Below are 25,422 nucleotides of genomic sequence, written 5' to 3' on the forward strand. Positions count from 1 at the left end.
TATTTTCCTTTGATAGTCTGTGGAAGTTGTACAGATTTCACAGAAAATGGCCCAAACAGTTCCAGTTAAGAGGAAAGCAGGTAAAGAGCTGACCTGGTGTAACCTTCCTCTGCTCTCTGTATGATTGAGGTAACTTACTTGCTCGTTGCTGTTAACTACTGCTATGGCCACAGGGTCTAAGAGTCCTGCTCATGATCCAGAAGCATGGTGTGCTTAATACTGTTCAAGTGCAGAAAAACTAATAGTTAAAGAATTTGCACTTGGCATCTCAAGAAAAGTAGCATGGAGCTGTTGGTGAGGATAGATGCCCCAGAAAGGGCAGAACTCGAAGCCAGCATGCTTGGTGTGCAAGAAGAAAACGATCAAGACAAGCCTTACTTTCAGAATAGATCAGACACATGCTGCTTTAAATTCCAAAAGTAACCTGGTTTAACAGCAATTACTATTGCTGTTCATAGGAAAAGAGCATAAAAGCTCCACTAAACACTATTTTGGACAAAGGATGACTCTGAGCAGACTGGGATGATTGGGTAGAAGAGGTTGAAAGATGTGAGGGAGAAAGGAATCCTTGTCTGGGATCACAAGTCTGTTTGCAATTAATAAGCAATTAAATTTTAATTAGCAATTAAAACAGAATAGAGATGGCCTGCAGGTAATGGAGAAAGTGAGATTGGACTGAAGTGGTAGGTGAAAACGGATCGAGTGGAATGACCTGGAAGGGCCAATAAAGAATTTAAGTTGCTCGCTATGTCCTTACTGTCGGGATTAGTCGCTACAGCCTGATCTCCTAGAGTCTTGGCCTGACTCTCTGACTGGGTTTGGAAGGCAGGCCTTGGAGGGCACAGGTTCAGGGGAGAAGCACCCCTACAAGACGCGTTGTCTGCCTGGTCCTTCCGTGAGGCACCTCGCTCCTCTGCCCAGAGCAGTAGCTGGGGAGGTGGCGGAGTTTGTGCCTCAGAGCGCAGCGAGTGCTGGGGAGGTTGACTGAGAAGTACTTTAGGAAGCTCAGCATCAGTTGCTACTTGGCCGTGCCTCGATTCTGGCATTACGGCAGCACATTCTGGTTCGCTGGGCCGAAGACTCGGCTATCGGTGCTCCTTCAGCCCCGGTGCGGCCGGGGAGGGCTCCCGCTGCCGCCCGAGCCCCGGCGCTCCCCGCCCCCGCGGCAGGACTACATCTCCCAGCGGGCTGCCGGCGGGGCGGCCCCGGCTGCCCCGTGCCCTCGGCCGGGGGAGCCGGAGGGCGAGCCCCGTGCCGGCTCGGGCCGCGGCAGGTAACGGCGCCGGGCGGGGGGTGCGGGCAGCGGCGGCCCCCGGGCGCGCTGAGGAGAGGCGCGGGGGCAGCGCGGGGGGCGGCTGAGGGGGCGGCTGAGGGAGCGGCCTCCCGCGGCGCCCCGAGCTCGGGCGGGAGCGAGGGGAGATGTTCGGGGTCCCTGCCCCGGGGCTGGGTCGCGTTGGGAAGCGGGCTGCCCCCCCTTAAACACCGGGATCTTCGGAGCGTGTGCCCTCCCGCCCGCTGGCGGGACCAACCGTGGTCGTTATTGGAGGCTAAATAACGGCAGCGGGCTGGGAGGAGGTCTTGGGGTCGGATCCGGGAACAGGAAGGCCCTGATGGGCTTCTCTAGGGGGAGAGTAGGTGCCGCCATCCCAAACAGCTCTCTGTCGCCAGCCCTGTTTGTCCGATTTAAGGTCGCTGATAAACTGAACTTTTTTTTTTCTTTTTTATGCCCCTTGCCAAGCTTGAAACCTCTTTGACCGAGTACCGGGCACATAGCTCTGCTGAAGAGGCGCCTTAGGGATGAGAAGAAAACCTGCAAAACCTACCAGCTGCGTTTCGTTGCCCAACTGAGCGATCTGCAGAATAAGCAAGTGACACGCTCACAGTCCTGAGGTTTGGCTCGTTTTGTCACAATTCAATTGGAGTCTTGACTTTGCCCTGCAGTTAAAACATTTCCTAATCAAGCGCATTGCTTAACTTTCCGCTTTTCCAATCCTGATGAAGTGGGCAGTTTCCCCTTACTTTCATAGTATGGCTATAGCTAAAATAAGAAAATTTACCTATTTGCTGTAGGTGAACCTGCAAGATAGGATTGATCTTAAAAGCCACTGTCTGAAATGTACATATATGTCCAGAAATGTGAGGTTAATGTTTTGATTGGCATTGTTCTTTTGAGATGTCATGCTTCTCCTCTGAAATGGATAGTGCTCCTTTCTGAAGTAAGCTAAGACTGAGACTTGAGTGCACAAATTGCTACTGCGGCTTGAAAATCAATGGAAGATCGGCACCAAAAGCAATTAGACAGCTTAGAGAAAATCAATCCACAGTTGAAGTTGTCCAAAGACAAGGATTAGGTCATTGTCAGAGCTGAAGTCTTTGTGGAGAAGGATCTGGCACTTTGTCAGGCTCATGACTGTTCATTCTACATCTTTTTCCATCAGAATTCATATATAAAAACTTGTAGGTACGCATTTACATAAACTCTGCTTGTTTGTTACTTCTCCGGGATTGTATTAGTTGTGTGGTCTTTTGTTTTGTTTTGTTTTTTGGTAAACGTAGGCAGTCATGACGTTGAAATAACTCATTCAAAATAGATCACAATTGGTAATAACTTGTGTAGCTGTTTGTATGAGTTGTCTAAAATAGGTTTTGGATTTTCAGGTGTTTTAAAAGCTTTTTTTTTTTTTTTTAACCCTCCTGTTACCCTTGATACTTCTTGCATGTAGTCATTATGTATGATAAAACCATGTTTTCAGCCTGTATGTGCAGGATTTCAGAAAAGCTTTCAGACATATCTAATATTTTTAGGCTTAGAACCACACTGCTTTATTATGGTAAGCACTGTGAAACAAGTTCAGACTTTTTAATAGAATATGCATGGCCAAATTTGTTCTAATTAATTACAACAGGTGAATGAAAAGGTTTGGGGTAATAACTTTTGAATGGTAATACTCCCAGAAAATCTTGTTTCTTCCGTGACAGTTTGTCAAGTAATTTGTAGGTGAAGAAGTAGCAAAGCATGATGGAAGATGAAGTATAGCTTATTGCTGTAGGCAAAATGAATCGATTATTGTGTATATTCCTGTGCTCATTTCTCGCATTATAGTTGCTGTATTCAAATTCTGTGGCCAGACGACCAGAGGAGCCTTTGTGGTAGTGTGTACTGCTTTGCTGAGCCCGCAAGGATACTTTGTTCACACAACACACGATCCCAGAATAAGGGCAGTCTTCTTTAATGTGCAAGTTCCAAATGTGGCAAACAGAGCTCTAATTACTGCTTAAGTCCCTAAAGAAAAGTGACTTGGAAAATAGAGCATCTTTCTCTCTGAAGAGTTTTGGTCTGCTTTGTAATTAAGGCTGAAAATACTTTTTTCCCCTTCTGAGAGCAGCTACTGAAAAATTCCCAAATTCTTCCTCTGAACACACTATTTTTAATTAAAAGCATCATTGTATGTGCAAATGGAACAAAGATCTACTTCTAAAATGGCATTTGCTTTAATCTCTTGGTCACATTCCACACATAGCAGGATGGCTAGGTAACATAAAGATATGTACTCCGGATTTTATGTTTCGTGGTTTTGTTTTTGCTTTTTGTTTGTTTGCTTTTTTGTTTTTTTTTTTTTAGAGTGGCATTATCAGGTTCTATTTATATTCGAGCACATTATTATTGATTGAGTGCTTTCTGATTTGTAAGGCTGAGGATATTTTTGTGGGAATTGTGCTAGCCATGCTTCATTAGTTCCTGTTTTGAGTAGTGTGATGCCCTGTTCTAATAAGTTCGTTAGAATGAGGAAATGAGCTGTGCTCATGTTTGTGGAGGGATCCTACTGGGGTAAAGAACAGGAGCTGTGTTCTGTGTTTCTTCTCTGAAAAGTGAGCTGTTCTCCAGCATTTCTCCAACATCTTGTTTGACACATCTGTTGGAAATGATTAGTTGTAGTCCACAAGTAAGGGCTCAACAAACTTTTTTTTTTTTAACTCTCCAACTCAAGCAGTTCTCATTTTTCTTGCACCCAGCAGTAGATATTTTCTTTTCTTTTTAACTGTGCCTTAAAGACAGTTATTGCTCTATCAGTTTGTTCTGGATGTCCTGGCTGGCCACTACATCTGTACCCTGGATGTACTCTGCTATCTAACAGATAGGTAAGATCTTTCTGTCAGGTGAAGTGACTAAGTATTATGCATCATAATTTGATTGAAGGACCTAGTTCTCTTGGCTGCTTCGTCTTGAGTGTTAATTGCTCTAATGTGGTGGGTACAGGTAGTACGTTTCTAAATGAAGCCCTTCAATCCAAAGAGAAATTAAATATTTAGTTGTTATTAAGATAGAGAAGGAGTAGCAAGAATTGTTCTTGTTACATGTTTACACTGGCACATCCCTTGGTGTTGCAGTATTTGACAGAAGATGATGGCTACCATCTGTTCCGCTCCTCTTCTCATCATCTAAAGTTCCTTTTCTCTGTGGGAATGAAGTCTTCATAGAGAGATAACAAGTTTCTGTCTCTTCCTGTTTGTATAATCACAATCATTTAAGAAAAATACAATTTTTAAAAACTCATACACATTTTCCTTCATGCTGCCCTTGCTGCTTGGAGTTGTGATCTTAATTTAAACTTACTGTGTGACACCTCATCTCACTGTCTTAAGTGTTTCTGTCAGTCGTCATTATATTTATATGTTTATAGTATTCATTATTACCATCTCTACACCTTATTTTAACTGAAGGATTATCATGTATTTTGTTCTTACATACTTGGAGTACAAGATTTCATACTGTCTGCACTCTTTCCTCTGCAAGGCACCATGTACATGCCAATTCTGCATATGTTAATAATTAAAGGTTTTAGTAACAGTTTTCTAACAACGCTAACCCAAAAAGCATGTAAAGCTGCTAGCTAACTAAGATCTCTCTGTGATTTCACCGAAGAATCTTAAGAGAATTAGTCTAACAGAAAATCCCCCTGTAAACATCATTGCCAAACTGTCAGCCAGGACAGGATGAATCTGAGTCTTATCTAGAGATCAGACCGAGCAAAACATTGGCAATAATACTGTCGCAGGGGAGGAAGGCAACGTCTTACTGTTTAGTGCTAGAGAATTTGGTGAAGCTAAAAATAGAGCCTAAATTTACCTTGAGGTCTGAGGAACAATTACCTCAATCTCATTTTCTTGCCTGTAACGTCAAACTTTTTTATGTCACGTCCACATTTTGCCATTCCTCTCCGTAAAATGTAGACATTGGCATAGAAAGAGGAGGTTACATTTGTTATTGCTAGAAACTGGTAGAAGGCAAAATAGGAAAATGTCCAATTCATAATTTCTTTTTAGACATTAGAAATTGTTTTCAAATTCAACATTTCAAAGCAAATGTGGAAGTAAAGCTCAAGATGTTCTTTGGAGTCTATTTTATTGGACTATGACATTTAGTTGGCTGGATATTGGCTGTGAACTGTTTTAAAAACTTGTTACTGGCATGATATACTTACTTTTTTAACTGTGGCTTGTGATTTGGGAGAGTTGTATCTAGTAGACCCAGCTTTCAGAGGCATTCACCCCTAAGTTGCATGCCAGGCTTCTGTCACTTCTTTGCATATGTGCAAATATTTTTTTTTTTCTTGTTGGAATTTGAAGATCATTAAATAGGGTAAAGGTTTGACAGGATAAAATCTTTGCGTTAGCCAACCTTAATGTTGTAGCTATCAAATGTTATGAAAGCTTAAACAGTACTTTTTGCCCTCAATTATTGTAACTGAATGATGCTGATTTAAGAATCCTTTAGCAGCTTTTCAGTTTGTAGAGTCCTAAACAAGAAGTTATTGCAGATGCAAAGAAGCAGATCTCTTTTCCCCTAAATCATGCCCACCGTTCAGCCATTTGATTACAGTAATGCGAGTCACAGAGAGCCTAGGGCAGATGCTGTCGTTGTGTATTTATGCAGCCTGCAGGTTGTTGGTTGTTTTTTTTTTTTGACTCTTTGAAGGAAGTGGGGGTTTGTTCAAATATCATAAAAAAAAAAAAAAAGAAAAACTGAGATTAACAAGACATGTTGGATGCTGGTTAAAAACGTTTTTTAAAGAAAGCACAGATTTGAAAGAGCAAGTAATGCTGCTTAAATATACATTCTTGTAAAGTATCTTTCTCTTAAAAAATGCGGCTTACAATATTTTAAATTATGATTGTGAGATGAGCTTTGGCCAGCCAGGGGTTGCTTAAATATGCCTTCTCTGGGTGAGGCGAATTGGTGAACTTAGTCCTATGATACTTTTCATTTATGCTAGCTAGGCTTGGGTCTCAGTTCTTGTCAGATTTCAGTGTAGCACTAAAGAGAGAATACTGCTGGACTATCATAGTATTGGAGAATAGGTGGGAACGTTACATAAGGTACTCACATACTCCTCCAGGAAGAGGATGCACCAGGGACTAATTGTCATAAGCAGAAGTTTTGGGCGGTATTTGTAGGTATCCTCAGAGCCTTAAATCACCTTTCTGTTGATGGTACTGCTCTCCAAAGTGCAAGGTCGGTTAATGGTGAGACTCTGTCCCCTTACAGCTGCCACAGGCGTTGGGCGTTCCTCAGGGTAGCCCCTTGGAGTGGTGATGGAGGTGCATCTCCAGCCCTGTCCTGGGGGCAGCATTCCTGCTCCGGTGGGAGTCTAGCTGCCCCCCACCCTGTCAGGGAGTAATAGGGTATCCCCTTCTCTGGGGAGGTGACCTCTTTTCTTTGGTTGTAGGCTTCTGCTTAGGTTCCTGCTGTACCAGCTGACTCCTGCTAGAAAGAGATCGTAGAACAGGATGATACCATCTCTTCCTGCTGTTTTGGAGATAGCGTAGTGTGCCACCTCCCTGTGGCAGTAAAAAATGTAAATGTTAAATTTCTTATCGAGACAAGTCAGAAACTCTCTTGGATTTGGGTTTCCTGTCTTTGATTTGCTTCCCTGTGTAGGATGCTGTATGTAATCCGATGTCTACCTTTTTTTTCATACATTGTTAATGTATCATTTTATGCTCACCTGGGAGATATTATCAGTTCTACGCAAAGCAATTCCCGCATTGCTAGGCTATTTTGAAACTTGTCACAATGTTCCATAAACTACATAAATAGGAAGCTTTTCTTATGCAAATGTCTTCACTTTGTGGTTTTCTGTTTGTTTCTGGTGTCATAAAATGACAAAAGTGTGATGCCCAGAGATGGTAGGACACCAGATTGAAGGTGAAATCTCTGAACTGTGCCTTGTTTTAGCCCCTTTTAGGCTGCCAGTGCTAAGGGACCCTGTTACAGGTGCTGTGAGTTTGTGAAGCCCTTCAGTGGGTTGTTCTGCCTTTCACATCTCCTGGGAAGACTAACCTGGAATTGCTACTCTCCAGGCAAATAGATCTATCTGTAAACAATGATGATCTGGCAGAGGGGTGCATTTTCAGTAAAAACCTAACGGGGTGGGGGTTATGTAACAGAACAAAAATAAACTGAAACATTTCTAAATTGAGTTATTTCTCCTGCAGGATAATTAACCCGTATCAGGATAATAAACCTCATATCTGACAGCATTGGAGCGTGCTGAGTGCTCTCAGCTACCTTGTAATCTGCTAGTAAACCAAACTTAGAGAGAAAATGTTGTTAACAATGATCATGATGATCTCTGGCATACGTCTGAAAGCAGTATGGTCTCTGTAGAGCTTTTGCTTCACCTGTTCTGCACTGATACGGTTTCATATCACCACTTAGAATTGTTCAAGCCATAACAGCTGAGTTGCACGGTGTTTGAGTTTTTGAGCGCGTGAGATTTCCAAAGGTTAAGAGGAAAGTCTTTCATTTCCTTATTTCTCCAATAACGCATTTCCCATGGATTCTACTGCTGAAAGGCAAAGATGAACAAGTACTAGTAGCATAAGATGGGGAATTTTACCACTAGGATATTTCATAGATGACTGCTCTAAAAAATAAATAGCACTGTTGTCTAGAACATCTGTTACTGGATACTGATGAAGATAGGGCATGAGACAGGACATGGCTTTGATGTTAATAACTGCTCTGTTCCTGTGGAGCTATTTGTACTGCTGTTAAAGTAACAGAGGGAAGTGGAGAAAAAAAATAATAAAGAAGCTGAAAAAGTGTCTTCAACACGGAGCAGTAAGATACAGTAAGTTTTGAGGTTTTCTTGTAAACAGCAAGATACCTTTCTTCAAGGGTATCTAATTTTGGGATGACTTATTGGGATCCATCACATTTCAACGTTTTTCTTTTAAAACATGTTTTTAAAGTAGCAGAACAAAAACTTTCTTCCTTTGGCTCTTTAGAAAAAAAAAGTAGTTAAATGCTACCTAGATCTAAGGTATTTAAATGCTGTATGCAAGCAGTATCCACCCTGGGGAACAGCAGAGTCTTGGAGTCCAAGTTCCTGACCGTGGGATGAAAGGAGATACTTCCTTCTAAGGTCAACATGCCACCAAGGTTGAATCACGACATTTTAGAGAATAATTACACCAGCACTTTGGTTACATCTCTGAAAACTGCAGGTATAGAAAACTTGTACCCATTTATCCTTCCACATTCGTGGTGCTGTACTGCTGTACCATGGAACATATGTAAGGGGCTAATAGCTTCCATCTCGTAACAATTCTCAATCACGATTAGTGCAGGCAGTTCTGGTGCAGATGCCTCACGAGGCTGCTTTATGCTGTTCAAACACCACACGGAAGTCGTAGAGAATTAGCTTGAGCAGCAAACTCGGGCTATCACGGAGTGTGTTTGCTTTGAGTGCTCTCCTCAGCACAGGCTGGAGAGGTTGGTACCAGCATGCAGTGGTACGGTAACTCACTGCTAGCAAAACAATCCCTTTGAGTGTGGTATGAAGTGGTTCAAGGTAAAATACTGCTGATGCACTTTGCCCTTTTCTCTTCCTGCAACGTCCTGAGAAAAATCTACAGCATAGCTGGAATTCTAGGCCCCTGTGTTCTTTGTAACTAGAAATCAGAGGCACTTCCAAGTGAACTGAGAGATTGAATATAGAGAGCAACTTGGGATCTCTATTAGCAAAAGTAGTCCAACTAGCATCAGAGGTGGCTTCTTCGAAATCAAAACATCCTGTGCAAACTGATTGTCATTGACCCCAATTCTCTGCAATAGGAGATGGAATTGTTGTGAGACCTGAAACTGATTTTGGCACTTACTGCTGGACTGTCAGTAAACTCACCCCACACTGTATCTGGAACTAATCACAGAAATATCTTTTCATGCAGTGAGTTGTTTGCATGCACGTACCTGGGTGAATGCAAAATGTGCACGTTTACACAGAATCCTTCCCACGTGTTCTGCTGCAAAAGATCTGATTTCTCAAGTCTCATTGAGAGCAGATGGGGAAGAAGAAATATTTTCGTGGCTAGGGTACTCCAGTGACTTAGGACATACAAGTTGCTAGCTAGAAAACAGGATGGGATTCTGTTCCTGGGTGAAGCAGTTCTGCATTAGGTGCTGCACCACTGTCATCTGTTGGTAGAAGCTATGGTGCTGATGATACCAGTATACAGTTAACTCTGAGTGGAAGAGATAAAATATGTGCTTTGAGGGAAAGGCAAGATGACCCAGGCCTTGGAGATGTCTAAAGGGTGATTAACTGAGGAACTGCTCGTCAGGAAGACCATTACATTGATGTTCTTGAGGGAAGCATCCTGACCATGCCCTTGAATACGTCACCAATCAACTTAACGTGAGTAGTTGGCTGAGAAACAAAGAACAGGAGTATGTGAGCTGACCTCGTAACAGTAAAAATCCCACCCCTGGGGTGGGAGATGCCAGCCCAAGAAGGGACCCTTCCTCTCTGCAGATGCGCAGAGTGCTTCTGTCATGTCAGCAGTGTGCTAATTCTGTCACCAGTCAGAGGCTAGGGGATTGTACAAACGTGTAAATGTGTTGATAAAGGATTGTATAAAAGGTGGTGTGGGAAATCCTTGTGTGTCTCAGCTTTGTGGGAAACTGTCTGGTACCCACACTTGTGCGATTCTGAAATAAACAGCGTCTCGACCTAGTGTGTGGATTGGCTTGTTGCGCAGCAAGTAACAAGTCTGAATGCTTATCGGGCAACGCTGAAGTGGCATATGCCATGAGAAAGAGTCCTCTGATTTCTAGGTACCGCAGCCATCCTGCCAGAATTTTGGGGCTGGCACTGAAAGAAGCTCTCTTCTTTTGGTGTAGCTCTTTGTGGTGGGTCTTGTAAATATACTGAAGTTGGCCAAATATTTGCCTTTTTTTTTTTTTTTCCCTTCTGTGGTGTTTACATAGCTATGCTGGCAAACCTTTGTAGTCTAGACATGGCCTGAGTTGTGCTGTGATTTCAGGGAAATTGCTGTTCTCTGTGAAGATTTAGTAATAGAAATCCTATCTGTTAAATACTGTGATAAGTATTATTTCTACGTAAAGTGCTTTGAGGTTTCTAAAAGCTCCTCCAGTTCTGCTCTGTAGTAAAATTTAATTGTTCTCATTAATTCTGGGATAAGCTGTGGTTCAAGTATGGTGGAAGTGGGAAGAGATTGCGGTCTTGTACTCCGGTGAACATGGCAGAGAAGTAGCAGCACTTTCTCAAATGACAGATATTATGGAAGGACCAGTGAAACAAATAAAAAGATCAAGTTCTTCCAGTGCCTGTCATTCCCTTTTCTCTGGTTTCTGAGGACTAAGGAATTTCAGGTCACTTTGCAAGACTAGCAATTGTATGTGTAAGCAACATGTTTTTGTAGCTTGCTGTCCTATTTCCGTAGTGCCTGACCTTCCTACAAATGTTTTATTGGGTGCTTATTTTCATGCTTTTATCCAGCTACCTTATTTATTGCATGTCAGCCTTCACAAAATTAAACTTAAGAAGCTGACTAAAACAAGTCCTGCACTTACAAGACAGGTCAATTTTAATCCTGTTATAATCACATGAACTCCTAGTAACCTTAGATACAATTTTTATTTTGATCCAGGAATACATTTGCTCCATTCTGTTTGTAATGGAACAAACTCTCCCTTGGAAAAGAAGAGGTATTGTCAATGTTTAATTGAGCATCCCTATAATCAAGTACCATTTATATAGTACAGGACAAAAGTTATGTTTGACATTTAACCTAGGTTCACTTTGATCAGGAACAAAATGCTCCTCTGGAAGAAACGAAGGTAAGTTGGCAAGAGAAAGTAGCCTTAAGTAGTCCTTAGGTGGCATGTGACCATTTCGGATAAAAGGGGTTAGGGCACTTCTTCAGGGAAGACCACCAAGGACACCCCAAAGAAAAGAAGGCATGTGCAGAAGGGCCTGAAAAGGAGCCAAGAACGACACCATGCAATTACACAGCTCATGTAGATTAGAATGAATATGTATTAGGTTGGTAGAATATGCATGAATTCAAGGTATAAATGTAACAAAGAAGCTGGCATTGGGTGTGCTTTATTTGTGAAAAATCCACCGAGCATCCAGGTCTCCAGCATCTCTCCTGAGTGTGTGAGAATTGGCTTATTGCACACTGGGTAATAAAGGAGCTGCTTTTTTGGACAACGTGTTTACTCTGAACAATTTCAGAGCATCAAGTTACTCTGCAGCAGCAAAACCAACAAAACCTCTCAGCTTTGCAGAGAATGTAGGCTGTTCAGTAACATAAACAATGCTTGCTGTACAGAAGTTTTGAAGTACTTAATGTTTTATCATTTTCTCAGTGTATGAGTGTTTGAAACATGGCATTCATTAAAGTTATGCCTTAAAAAGGTGACATCGCTGTTTCTCAACCCCCTTTCCATACATTTTTCATACTTAAAGGTGTGAAAAGGTATTAAAAATGTTACTCATTCTCTTTAATAATTTTTTCTACTTGCAGAATGAAGCAGTTCAAATACATTGGAAATTTATTCTTTTTCTTTTTTTTTTTACATTATTCTGTTTGACTAAAGCACAACATCCCTGTAGCTAGATTATACAGATGTGCTGTGAAATCAAGTTGTTCTTCACCTTGAGAGAACTTCATTGCTTGGGGGGGGATGTTTTAGAGCCTGGAAAGCATGCACGTGGTCTTTTCTTTTCATAACAGTTCAGAGGGAGAAAGAAAGGGAAGGGCCTTCTGTCTTTTGCTCTTGCTGTTCAGGAGTTATACAAATATTCCACCCCCCCCCAGGCAAACTGGGAGATACAAGATGGCTGCCCTCATGTTCCTCACTTATTTTGTATACACATCTTGTTTTTTCATCCTCCAAATCTGTAACAAAAGATATGTAAGCCTTACTGAAGAGATGCTCTGTTTTGGAATTCGTGGGAAATCTAGACCTTCAGAGGGAGAGAAACCTTGAACTTATGTCCAGAGTTACCCCTTTTACTTTTGAAGTTTAGCAGCAATCAACGGCCACTGAGGAAATGTGTTTAATCAGAGGACTACTTAATTACCAAGCCATATAGTCTCTTGACTTGCTTTGAGTTCTGTTTTTATCTGGACAGGATGGGTCGATGGGCAGAGGCCAATGGGATGAGGTTCAACATGGCCAAGTGCCGGGTCCTGCACTTTGGCCACACCAACCCCATGCAGCGCTACAGGCTTGGGGCAGAGTGGCTGGAAAGCTGTGCAGAGGAAAAGGATCTGGGGGTGCTGGTTGATGCTCGCCTCAACATGAGCCGGCAGTGTGCCCAGGTGGCCCAGAAGGCCAACGGCATCCTGGCTTGTGTCAGGGACAGTGCAGCCAGCAGGAGCAGGGAGGTGATCGTCCCCCTGTACTCGGCTCTGGTGAGGCCGCACCTCGAGTGCTGTGTTCAGCTTTGGGCCCCTCACTACAAGAAGGACATCGAGGCCCTGGAGCGTGTCCAGAGAAGGGCTACGAAGCTGGTGGGGGGCCTGGAACACAAGTCCTGTGAGGAGCGGCTGAGGGAGCTGGGATTGTTTGGTCTGGAGAAGAGGAGGCTCAGGGGAGACCTTAGTGCTCTCTACAGCTGCCTGAAAGGAAGGTGTGGGGAGCTGGGGGTCGGCCTCTTCTCACAGGTAAACTAGTGATAGGACTAGAGGGAATGGCCTCAAGTTGCACCAGGGGAGGTTCAGGTTACGAATTAGGAAACGTTTCTTCTCAGAAAGAGCAGTCAGGCATTGGGACGGGTTGCTCAGGGAGGTGGTGGAGTCACCGATCCTGGGGGTGTTCAAGGAAAGGTTGGACGTGGTGCTTAGGGACATGGTTTAGTGGGTGACAGTGGTAGGGGGATGGTTGGACCAGATGATCTTGAAGGTCTCTTCCAACCTTAAAGATACTATGACACTACTGTCTTTTACATAAACCACTCAATTCCTTCCCAGTTGAGGTGCGTAGGTTAAAATACCTTATTTCTGAAATTTCACAGAAGTGTTAATATCCTGAGACTTACAGAACATCAAGTAAACATGTAGATCAAATCCTATCATAAAAAGCAAGTAAACCTCTGTAGTCTTTACGAAGTACATCACATGTCTCTGAACAACCTGACTGGTCTTATCAGAGTTCTGTTCTTCTCTTACAGCCATTATGCTGCTTGAGGTATTCCTGATTCTGGGGACAATCATCGTCTACTTCTTACGTTCCAGGAAGAAAGAAGAGACATTATCCTTTAAAGATGGATGGTGGGGCAGGGGCCAAAAGCCTGACACTGAAGAAGATGCAACTATTTGGCCATTTAAGGTGGAAACTACAGAAAAAGATCTGAGCGTAAGCAAATCTCAGTACGGGGAAAAGAGCAGTAAGAAATGGCTAAATAAATGTTTACTTGTTTAGAAGTAATTATGGGACTGCTTATATTATTTGTTTGTAATGGATTTCTATTTTCTCAGCTCTGGAATTTTTAGGACTTTTTTTGTTCTCCTTAGTAATATTGGTGGACATTGATCTCCAATATGTTTTTCCCTCATACTGCAGACATAAAGATACATAACTTCTAACCTACAGATTTTAAAGAAACACAGGTCTGCATTACGACAGCTATTACTACATAATCCATCAGTAGCAAAACCTTTTTTCTAAATAAATTTTTAAACTAGGAGATTTAAGTTATGATAGGACATATTACCAAAACATTTTGAAAAGACATTGAACATGGAAAAAACATGTATGTATAGATGTGTTAAAAGCTTCATTTAAAAATCCATGCTTTCTGTACATGTTAAATGACCAAAAAAAAGTTAGCTTACATATTAACATCTTGTCTAGATTGAGACTGCCTGCTCAGTATGAGGCATGAGACAGTGTATGCAAGTAACTCATCTTAGCAAATGAGAGTTGTCCTTATCATCACTGTATTAGAAAATGCTGCTCAAGTTTAAACCTCTTAGAGGTTTGAGCAGGGATGGATTTCCAGACCTGTCTCTCACCCTCAACTATTCTGCGCTTCTGTTTCTAATAAGAAGCGGCTTTTGGCTCTTCTTCCCTGCTGAGTGATTTTGGACTGAATTTATAGTATTGTCAGCATTCCCCATGACCATGAAGTGCAGTAGCAAGGTCACTTGAAAAGTTAGCCTAGATTTGGCAACTTGCTCCAGTTGTTTCACCAACTTTGTGGCCCTGTGAAATCCCTCAGTGTTTCCCGGTGTGGATGCCCAGCACCTTAGTTTGGGAAGGAGAGCAAAAGGTCTCAGCCAGATCCATGCATTGATTGTGAGGCTGGGCTCAAAGGTAGCCCTGGGAACAACATACCACGGAAAGGCAACTAGACTTAAATTGTGAAGTCACTTTGGCGCTTTTGGTAATCACTCGGTAAAGTGCCACATCTTCTAGTGTGCTGGTGGGAAAAAAAAAAAAAAGAAAGAAAAAAAAAATAACAATGTGCTATGGAGGTGAGTACCATAAGCAAACTTCTTCACAGCTCCCTGTTGTGTTTTGGGTGCTGTCAGAAGCCCATATCATCCTCTGTGGTTATCAGCCTGGCAAATGGGTTAGCCAGTGCTGCTGAACAAAGACAGTGGAAATATTAAGAACATCTGTAAGTGGAAGAGGAAGGGGGGGGTATCTGGAGGAGAACAAGAGTTGAAACAGCTGATGGAGCATCAGCAAATGGCACAGGTATCATTGGAGACATTATTTTCATTATTGCTCTTGTTTCACTTGGCCGTAAGATAGTAGATGCAGTGCTTGTAATGTCTCTTCCTTTTTCCTTTTCCCTGCAGGACTTGTATAGGAGGCTGGACGAGGCTCGATTCTCTGAGCCACTTGAGGACAGTTGCTTCCATTATGGAACAAACTCAGTGTATCTCAGGAAAGTTGTCTCCTATTGGAAAAACCAGTTCAACTGGAAGAAACAAGTTGAAATTCTCAATAAGTACCCACAATTCAAAACTAAGATTCAAGGTGCGTGGCTTTTTCTCTTAAAAATAAATAGTAATACATAATCTTGTCTACAAGGCATCACAGCCATAAGAATGCTCTTGGTCATGTTGCATGGGCCTTCCCTCCCTAGCTGTCATGACATGGATCTTTGCTACTGCTGCAGCAGTAGTGAGAAGCTACCTCATTGTAACTGAAGCCTTTAGGACAAGGAATGACAGATATAATTCCCTTGTGCTTGGATGGGTTGTCAGTTGGTGTTAACAGGAGCCAAGCAGAGGCATTCGGCAACAGATCTGGATCTTGAGATGTAGACGTGTTCCCTGTCTTGCATGCAGTCGCACAAAAACACCCACAGATGCCTCCTCTTGATCCATGTAGTTCCCCAGCTGCTGCTGTCATGGTGATGCTGTCAGCCTGGCAGCTCTCATCAGCTGGGTGTGCTGGCTGCTCAGGTTATCCCTCACTGGGAGGGCCAGTGTGCTCTGCTGCACCATTTCAAGCCCTCCTAGAAGGCAGAATGCCTTTCCCATAGGGTTGATGTGCTGCCAGGTCCAAGTGACTGCTTTGCATTTTCATTCTAAACGCAGACACCTTTTGAAAGAGGCTGTTCAGCTAAGGTCTGATAGTACTGGAACTTGGTCAAACTGGACATTTTAAATACTTCAGTTAGGGTTGTGCTTGGGTGATTTGGGGGTACAGCTGTGGATTTAGAGCAAAGCAGACAATTGTTTCATGATTGCAAAATTCAAACTTGAGATTGGGCTATCTTTACTTGCACCTGTAAAAGTAGATTATTTGGAATGGGGCAGTTAACCATAATACTTAAAATAGACTCATGAAAATAAAAGGAGAAAAAAAAAAGTACTATCTGAGACAAGAAACGGAAAAAAAGTTAACAACAGTGCAGTGTGTTTAGATACAGGAAGAGAGATTTGAACGTTAAGAATGATTACGGAGATGAGCCATGAAAAGACAAGATCGAGCATGTGGAGTATCAGATTCTTAGCTTCTGTCATCACTGGAAGGTTTTTTAAGAGAATGCAGAAATCCACAGAATTGTAAAGGATGAGGAAATCTCAGTCATTGAGAGAGGCTGGGATTGCTGATGAGGTGGAGTTGATGCAAGTAAAATGTGCTTAAATACAGGAAACATCAAGGAATGGGGCATTCAGGCTCCACTAAGAGCAGATTATCGTTTCCTGGAAAGCAAAGCCCTGAACAGGTTTGAGGAAAAGCAGTTAACCCAGAGCTCCTAGTACAACATTGTGTGATCTCTATTGCTAATATATTGTAAGGATCACAAAGGAAACAGGACTGCAATTTTTACCTTTTAACCTAACAATGATGAGACTGGTACAAGAACATTTCTTCTGCTCTAATTTATCAAAAAATATACCGAAAGGTTTGGACAAAAGGTAGAAAAGAATCACAAAATTGAATTCTTTAACTCTCCTTTAGCAATGTATTTCTCGAATCTTTGATTCAGCATGATTAGTTTATCAAAAGTTAATGTGTGTGACTGGTTTACAGGTCTCCACAGACAGACAATACTTACTAATGGCTTTTAAAATTCCTTTTGCTGTAACATTGGGGTCAGTGGCTAGAAACAGAAGCCAGACATGTTCAAATGGGAAGTCAGGCACACACGAAACAAGAGAAGTGATTAATGCCCCCGAATAAACTGCTGCTGCTTATGATGGGGGGCATCTCTGTCTCTTGGTGCGTTAAAGTTGCAATTGTATGCCTTTCAGGAAGAAAAATCTGTGGCTGGGCAAAACCTAGGTGGTGCCATATAGCGATATTTCAGTACAATTATAAGGGCACTTGGTCTAAATGATGTAATTGTCTCTTCTGCCTTTAAGCTGTGTGAGTCACAGCGTTACTTTTTGAAGATTGCTTCACTTCTATGTCTTAATTTGCCGAATTGTTTTAAAACAGAAATATGCCGACCTCATTTAGGTGCTGCGATGCTTAATTGCCCATTATAAAGTACTTTAAGGTTCCTGGATAAATGGATCCAAAGAAATGCAGGGTGCTTGCATGCTCACCAAAAAAAAACACAGAAAAACGAAAGATGTTAAAAGATTTATTCAGAATCTGTTCTGTGATTAGTTTCAGTGTCATGGTAAGTTTGGGCATGTTAATTACTTGTTTTATTTTTTACAGGCATTGATATCCACTTTGTTCATGTAAAGCCACCTTGTTTGCCTGAAGGCCGGTCTGCAAAGCCATTATTAATGGTTCATGGTTGGCCTGGTTCATTTTATGAGTTTTACAAAATTATTCCTCTTCTGACTGACCCTGCCAGCCATGGCCTCAGCGATGAACACATTTTTGAAGTCATTTGCCCTTCTATCCCTGGCTATGGTTTCTCAGAAGCACCCCACAAACAAGGTATGATATATGAGAAGAAACTGAACTAACACAAGCCTAGTCTTACAATGAGGCAACCCCTACTAGCGGAACAGTAACTTCTGTCTCTTGCTTTGCCAGTGTAGAAACAAAGATCCTGTGTGTCATGTGGAAGGAGAGAGGTGGATACGACTGCAAATGACATTAGTTTCAGGAGCAATGGCTGGATAATTTACAAAGGACTATAAAATGTTATGAAGTAACAACTCTATGAATTAAAAAGTTTCTAGTTATCGTTAAGATAAGGTTCTGCATGCACAGAGGCAAAATGGAAACACATTCTCTGGGCAATGCTTAGTGCCTCAGACAGGGCTCAGCTGGAGTATGACTGGTTTAGGAGGAGTCCAGCAACCCCTTAGCAGGCTAAATACATGGAAAACTAGTCGGGTTAGGAGAACACCAGGCTGTAATGAACGCTGCACTTTCTTCTCTTGGTTTCTGCCTGTTCTCTAAGCCTTACAGTGTGACAAGGGCTGGACAGTGTGACAAGGGCTGGACAGTGTGACAAGGGCTTTCACGTAGACTGTCAGACAGACAAGGAAAAGTGGGCTTGTTGTTTCTTAGGAACTTTTTTATGCCAGGGAGAATAAATGCTGCACATTCAGAAGAGCAGCTGGAATTAATGCAATAGTGTTTTTTTTAATTATTATTATCTGTTTTTTTCAAATGCAGGCTTTAATTCTGTAAGCGCTGCTTCAGTATTTTATGAATTGATGCTCAGACTGGGATTCAGCGAGTTCTACGCACAAGGTGGTGACTGGGGCTGGCTCATTTGCACCAATCTGGCCCAGATAGCTCCCAAGTGAGTACCCCTTTGGTACAGTGCTGCATGATCGGCATATAAAGCTGTTTTATTCTTTAAATAGTTACTGCTTATGTACTTGATTGTTCCTAAGCAAGTCCTAAAAACAAGCACTGTGTAGTTTTTCTCATCAGTGCTCTATGTTAAGCAGTGATCCAGAACTGTATGCCTTGGTTTCTTCTGAAAAGATGAACAGTTGTGTGTTTTGTGATGACCCCAGGGAATTCTGGAATGGGATAAGTATTCATTTAAAAAAAAAAAAAGAGGATTTGTGCCTGTGTGTGTGTGCTCTGACTCCTGGTGGTTGCCGCTTTGACTTGTTTTTTGTGAAAAGCAACACTATGAAGTACAATTAAGGTCACGAGCAATGATTTAATTAGTGGACTGGAATTTAAGGATGTCTATTTTTGAACATTGTAAATATAACATCTGTTACAATAATAATATATATAATATAGCATTTAATATTTAAATAGAACATCTTATAACGTTTTGATTCATTCTAAATATAACAACTTTGAATCAAATTTTATTTTGGTAATTTGTGGGGCCTTTTTCTGTCTTTATTTTTAGCCATCTGAAAGGCCTTCATTTAAATCTAGCCTCTGTTACGAACATGGGATTCACCCACCTGCTCTCCATTCTGCTGGGCCGCTATCTTCCAGGGCTCTTCGGTTTCCAGGAAGAAGACGTTAGGCGGATGTTTCCCTTCTTGAAAAAAGGACTCTACAGGATCTTGTTGGAATCTGGCTACGCTCACATACAGGCTACAAAGCCTGATACTGTTGGTATAGAAAGCAAACAAACAACAATAAAAAACATGCTTTTAGAGCTCAGAATACTTAATTTTTAGCTATAATGTCACAGAAACAAAACATGCTGCTAAAAATAGGCAGAAAATCAGTTTTTCAGGGAAATGGAAGTAGAAAGGCTAGAGGAAATTGAAGTAGGAAGGTCAGAGGTTTTAAAAGAGTCTCTCTGTATCGAGTTGTAAAAGGCAATAGATGGGTGTATAATATTAAACTCAGTTTTGCATGCAAAAGGAGTGAATTATGAGAACTGAGCATTCTCTAAGTATCACTGACCACATTCTTAGTTTTCATAAATAGTTTACTTTTCCACTTCTGCTGTCACTGGGGACTGTAATTCTATTGCAAATGCAGGTATGCTGACAACAAAAGATAGTTTCTCCACTGAGAATGGATCACGATCAAAATGATGTAAACTAAGAAGCTTTTAGCTGTTTTAGCACACAAGCTAATTTATTAATAGGCAGAAGTAATACCTGAAAAAGTCAAATCTAGTTCTTACTCACTGTTATGAATCACTTGCAGACTTTCAAGAAAATAAAATGTGTGTACCTATGAATTTTCTTTCTAGATGAGCTAATCACTCATTTCTTAATCACTTTACGTGTCTAAGTATTAAACATTTCTGTTTTAAAAATATTTTTTGCTACCGAATTGGAAATCTGAGTCAAGATACTGAGTATATTTTTATTTTAGTGCAGCAGCAATTCACTCTGTAGATTTTATTAAAAACAGCTATAGAAACTATTTCTTAATGTCTTTGCATACACTTAGCTACAGAAGCAGGCATATTCTTAAAGTATGTAGGCAAAATGATAGTTTTATGGATTTAAAATAATTTGGCTTGCTTTGAGTTGTGATTTCTAAAAATTACTAGTCTCCGATTCCCTTTTTTGCTTTAAGAAAAGATTGGAAAGCCGGTAGCTGACAGGTACCAAGATGTGTTCTGTTCTTCTGTCTGATTCTTGCCCTACTGGTAGTCTGTGGTCTGTCAGAGCAGACTGTGTGGACTGCACAGACTGTGAACCAGCAGTAAGCTCATGTTTTGGGAGCTGAAGCAGGAGCACTCCTGCAATTTTGAGGACAGTGAAGAGAGGGGAATGATGTGGGGGAGGCTCCCAGAGGAAAAATGACACCCTGAGGAAGGAAGCTTTAGGTAGCTGGGAGAGGCCCAGCCTGGTAGGCTGCCAAGGTCTTCCTGAGCCTTCTGGTGGTACAGTTCTACCTTGCAAGAACAGGATTCAACACGGAGCTATCCTTAGCGATGAAGTCATTTCTGACTTTTGGTTGATACTAATCTCTTGATTGTTTCGGAACTGGCTTTTGATCGAACCGGTTTACATGGGTCTGATTTTATAGTTACTCATGAGGATATTTGCATGGAACTTGGGTTCATTTTCAGTTGATTGAAGAGGCTTGGCATTGCCCGTATTCTGTACTGTTAGGGTTGATAGAAGTTTTTCCTACACGTAAACTGATGTACTCTTCTTTGTTCCCAGCTAAGTGAAGTACATGAGAACAGGCTATTGCTTGTCTAATTCTGCACATCTAGAAAGCATACTAGCTGTAACTTTTTGGAACACTTGGCATCCGACACATATGTTACTTGTTTAATAACTGAAACTCAACTACATTTAAATAGTAATTACTGATAAAGTTTTGCTAGCTGTAGTGTCAGGCATCTTATGGGACAGTTGGGCTGCAGGGGTGGAACTTCAAATATATTGCTGTTCCTCAGGAAAAGCTTTTTCTAAGATTTTTCTGAGCAGCTGGGACAGTTTATGGTCCCTGTATTTCACAGCACTAGGATGTATTAGCAAAGTTCCAAGCACAGGTGTGTTGTGTTGTTTTTTTTTCTATCCAAGTAAAACAACTATAAAAAGTGTGTTAAGACTTGTCCTACATTAAGGCAGTTGGCTATTGCTAATGTGGAAGATGGACCTTTTTATAAAGTCTTGCCCTTCTTTAATGACCTTCTAATAATCCTTAAAAAGTTTTTGCTGTTAGTTAATGGTGTAAATTCACCTGGGCAACTTCCAGATTAATAGAAGCAAACCCTACTTGGCACGTAGACCTTAATCTTATTAGCTCACATGTGCACACACACACAAGCCAGCAGAAATGCAATATTGCTACATCAGGTTGAAAACATGCGATGCGAGCTAAGGTGGAGCTTGTTGGTATACAGATACTATGTTTATGATCCAACAATAAATGGCTCTGACTTGTTCTACTAATTTATTTGCTTAAAAACACAGTTTGCTGGAACTGCTTTGTAAAGTTACTTACCCTGTATTATAGTGGGCAGCTTCTAAAGCAGTCTGAGGTCAGCAGTAGAATATCCCAATTTTAGTTAATTTAGTTAATTTTTCTCCTCCTTTTCAGGTTGTGGCTTGAATGACTCTCCTGTAGGACTGGCTGCATACATCTTGGAGAAATTTTCTACATGGACTGATCTGGAATTCCGTAATTTAGAAGATGGAGGACTAGAGAGGTAAGCATTTCCTTTAATGCCATTTTGGATGAGGTGACTATGCCACAAGTCGTAGCTAAATAAGATTCTATCTGAATGGATGGCCTCACATCATATAAGGAGTCTGTAGTGACCACAAGCAGTGCAGTACTACAGCATGCAAATAAGCAAACCGGCCATGAATGCTGATATGCTCCCTTCCCCCTTGTATCTCCTTAAAAGAGATACACCCTGCATTTTTTTGTGGATTAAGAACTGGCTTAGTGAAAATCTTAATGAATTAACTGTTTTTCCTACCTTGTTTTTTTTCCCTTACAACAAAACCAAAGTCAAGTCCCTGCTAAAGTAATGCAAAATGGTATTTAGTTCTAACTAAGCAATTTCTGGGCTCACTTATTCAGGAAGTTTAACCTGGATGATCTTCTTACCAATATCATGATCTACTGGGTGTCAGGCTGCATAGTCTCCTCCATGCGTTTCTACAAAGAAAATCTGCAGAAGGGAATAGGCACACAGAAACATGAGAAGTAAGTGTTTTTTCCTTTAAATGTTTTTGCCTTGAACTTAATGTTATGATTGCAGATGGGTTGTTTATGTCTTATGGTTGCTGCCAAGTTTATGAATGCTTAGGAAAAGGAATGCTATGTCACAGTGTATCTCTGCAGGACAAGTCAGTTGATGCACTGTGCTCAGAAAACACAATAACTTGGTTTGAATCCCAAACCACCAGCAAGGGCAGCTGACTGGAACAACACTGCTTGAGGACCTCCCCTTCGTGGTGTATCATGCGTCTAGCTAGGGAAGAGCATATACACTTACTTCCAGATTTGATTTCAGTTATTAAATTAAATTTAGTTATCAAATTAGATACCTGGATACTGAGTCACCTAGTCAGTTTTGTTTATGAAGTTCTGGTACTTTTCTGGACACAGTTTGCTTATTTCTGGAAAAAAAAAAAAAAAGTTCTACCTTTGGAAGTAACTTCAGTATAATGACAAATGCTGCATAATTTGAAAGTTGGTAAGACTAATGTTCCTATGTGCAGACACTTACGATAACAGCTTGGTTGCATATACCTCTGTCAGGTTGAGTACTGGGGAAGGTTTAAACCTGCCCAGAGGCATTCACAACCCCAGTTCACTGCTATGGTATTTATTGAGCTGTGAAATGATGCTCCCAGGAAGCTGACTTGGTTTTTGAAGCTGTTGTGGCTACACTGTGGGCAGTATTCTGCTCCAGTTCTGCCTACATGAGATGAGCTAAACAAGCTTCTACGTGCCTAGAGGAAAGAGTCTCAAAAACATACATAAGAGTAAGCACCCTGTTCTGTCTGAGTTTTAAAACCTGTCACTTCTGATAATGCAACTTATGTATATGGAATATTTCAACCTAGGAAATACTGCTGTTTATAACAAGCATGGCTAGTTCCACTTTAAGATACTTTTCCTTTCAAATGCAGTTGCTTCCCTCTACTTGTTCCTATAGAAAACGTTCTGTAGAGTACATTCATGCCAGTTAAAAGTAAAGCTTTCTTCTATGGGAAGACACTTTAGAGGACAAATTCTCATGTTAAGAAATGTTTCCTTTGAGCTAGCATAGATTTACTATTATTGCTCTCTTTTTCCCCATCCCTTCCTTAGAGCGAGTGGTTCAAGATAAATTCTTCCCCTGCGTACCCTCCAGTTGTCCTGACAGGCTCAACATGTTCTAGTTGTAATATTCACTGTAAATCTCTCTTCAGCCCTTGTCAAATTGTTTGCTTTCCCCTCAATACATGACTCTTGAGCCCTGAATGTAGCTTGAGGAAACTTGCCTCCTAGGGCTGTCTTTTTAGTTTCCTTTCTTCTAACTCTTATGCCCTGGATACCTAGCAACACTGCCTTATATATCAGTGTATGCAAAAAATTATAGCCATCTTTCTTTTTTTCTTTTTTCCAGGAAGGGGAGCATTGTCTAGTGCTCAAATTTAAGATTTGGAAGTCAGTTTTTAATTACCTAACACATGTGCCTATCTGTTGAGGAACATTTTCATGGGACTTTCCATGTCTTGCCAAATTACGTGTCTCAAAGATAAAATTGTTGTTCTCTCTTCTCTCTCAGGCTCCCAGTACAAGTACCTACTGGCATCGCTTCCTTCCCTAATGAAATCATGCACACACCCCAGGCTTGGGCCCAGAAGAAATACACCAACATAGTGTCTTTCCATTTGATGCCTAAAGGTGGCCACTTCGCAGCTTTAGAGGAACCTGAACTTCTTGCTGAAGATATTCTGCAATTTGTTGGGAGAGTAGAGAAAGAGCAACTTTGGAGAAAGAAAGGAGAATAATTCCCCTTAGGAAAAGCAGGGTAATTGCTTATTGCTTACTAAGTCTACTGTAATCAGATCTTATTCTTGACCAGATATGAGAGGACAGCAAGAAAACTGCAGGATAGCTGAGATAGGATACAGCCTTGGAAACCCAAGGATTTTTCTTTTTTAGCACAGCTACGCTGAGAATGTAGCATGAAGGTTACTTGGTTATTTTCTCCCCGCAAGCAGAAGCTTCTGAAGCCTGTTCTCTAACACCACTTACTCTTATTTTGAAATTGGGAAATAGACCTTACCACTGCTAATACTCAGTTTAATTATTACCAACAGCTTTTCTTCACAACAGCAGTAAAAGTTGAGTTGATGTATGTGTGAGATTCCCCACATAGACAATGGGGAACAGTCAAGCAAGACCTGACTTGAATGACTGTATCAATTAATCAGCACTGATCTACAGTGCTCATTAAACCAACCAGCTGGCTGCTGCTGGCTGCCTTTCTCTTCCAGCCTGTGCTGTTAAGCAGCTTCCTGGCTGGAAGGAAGCTCGGCTCCCCTGCACCAGGCTCCTAGGAAAACAATGTGTGAGGAGCAGCTGGATCGTTAGCTGAGTAGCTGAAACACACAGGCTTTTGTAGCTTGGACCAGAAGGAGGGGTTGGGGGTAGGCGTAATTACAGCCCAAGTAGCCTCTGCACGGAATTTGTGCTCTTAACTAAAATCATAGTCCTGGACAGGCTCGAGACACTATGGCTTTGCACTGCTTCTACGGGGTTCTACTGTAAACACCTCTTAAAATAAAATTTTAAAAAAAAGATTAACTTAAAATTAAAGGAAATTTGCATTAAAACTTTGAATAACACTTGCACGTACATATGCTTTAAACTTTTGACTAGCTGTGATTCTGTGTCAGTTCAGAAACTACTGATTCTATATTGCATTTGTTACAGAGGTCAGGTGAAAGGCAAACTGCTCAAAGAAAACTGAAAGGCAGTGTATTTTTGCCAACAGCAGTACCTAGTATGTGCAGCTGAGCTTCAAACACTTTAAAACTGTAGCCAGATGACTGATTTCAGTATGGATTTGTTCTCTAATCACTTTTGATATACTTCCCTTCCTTGCAAGCATAGGGAAATATAATCCATTAATAACACTTGCATAGATTAGTGTTAGTTTAAAATATGAATCTGAATGGGAGCTGTTAAGTAGCAGTTACTGCTCCTTCCCACAGTTTGTTTGCAGAAGACAAGTCAACAGTGTTGCTGGGCACATTTGAATTTTAGTGCTCAAAACCACCTATAAGCTGTGACAGAACATCATTAGGGCAGACTGCTGG

The 25,422-nt window shown here is 41.4% G+C and overlaps 1 protein-coding gene across 2 annotated transcripts; it reads left to right on the forward strand.

The window, feature by feature from the left end:
• Positions 1–803: 803 nt before the first annotated feature.
• EPHX1 (epoxide hydrolase 1) lies at positions 804–24,958 on the forward strand. Of its 2 annotated transcripts, none has more exons than XM_048057655.2 (10): positions 804–1,273; positions 1,739–1,890; positions 13,491–13,675; positions 15,127–15,307; positions 17,453–17,680; positions 18,371–18,500; positions 19,074–19,288; positions 21,695–21,803; positions 22,184–22,309; positions 23,883–24,958. In XM_048057655.2, exons 3-10 carry the CDS (start codon positions 13,496–13,498, stop codon positions 24,106–24,108), a joined length of 1,395 nt encoding a protein of 464 aa, XP_047913612.1. In that variant the 5' UTR covers positions 804–1,273; positions 1,739–1,890; positions 13,491–13,495; the 3' UTR covers positions 24,109–24,958. The 2 variants fall into 2 exon arrangements, with proteins under 2 accessions (XP_047913612.1, XP_013029381.2); XM_013173927.3 differs by lacking the exon at positions 804–1,273 and adding an exon at positions 1,349–1,631.
• The last annotated feature ends 464 nt before the right edge of the window (positions 24,959–25,422 follow it).

The sequence above is a fragment of the Anser cygnoides genome, chromosome 3 (assembly GCF_040182565.1).
Source record: "Anser cygnoides isolate HZ-2024a breed goose chromosome 3, Taihu_goose_T2T_genome, whole genome shotgun sequence".
NCBI lineage: Eukaryota > Metazoa > Chordata > Aves > Anseriformes > Anatidae > Anser > Anser cygnoides.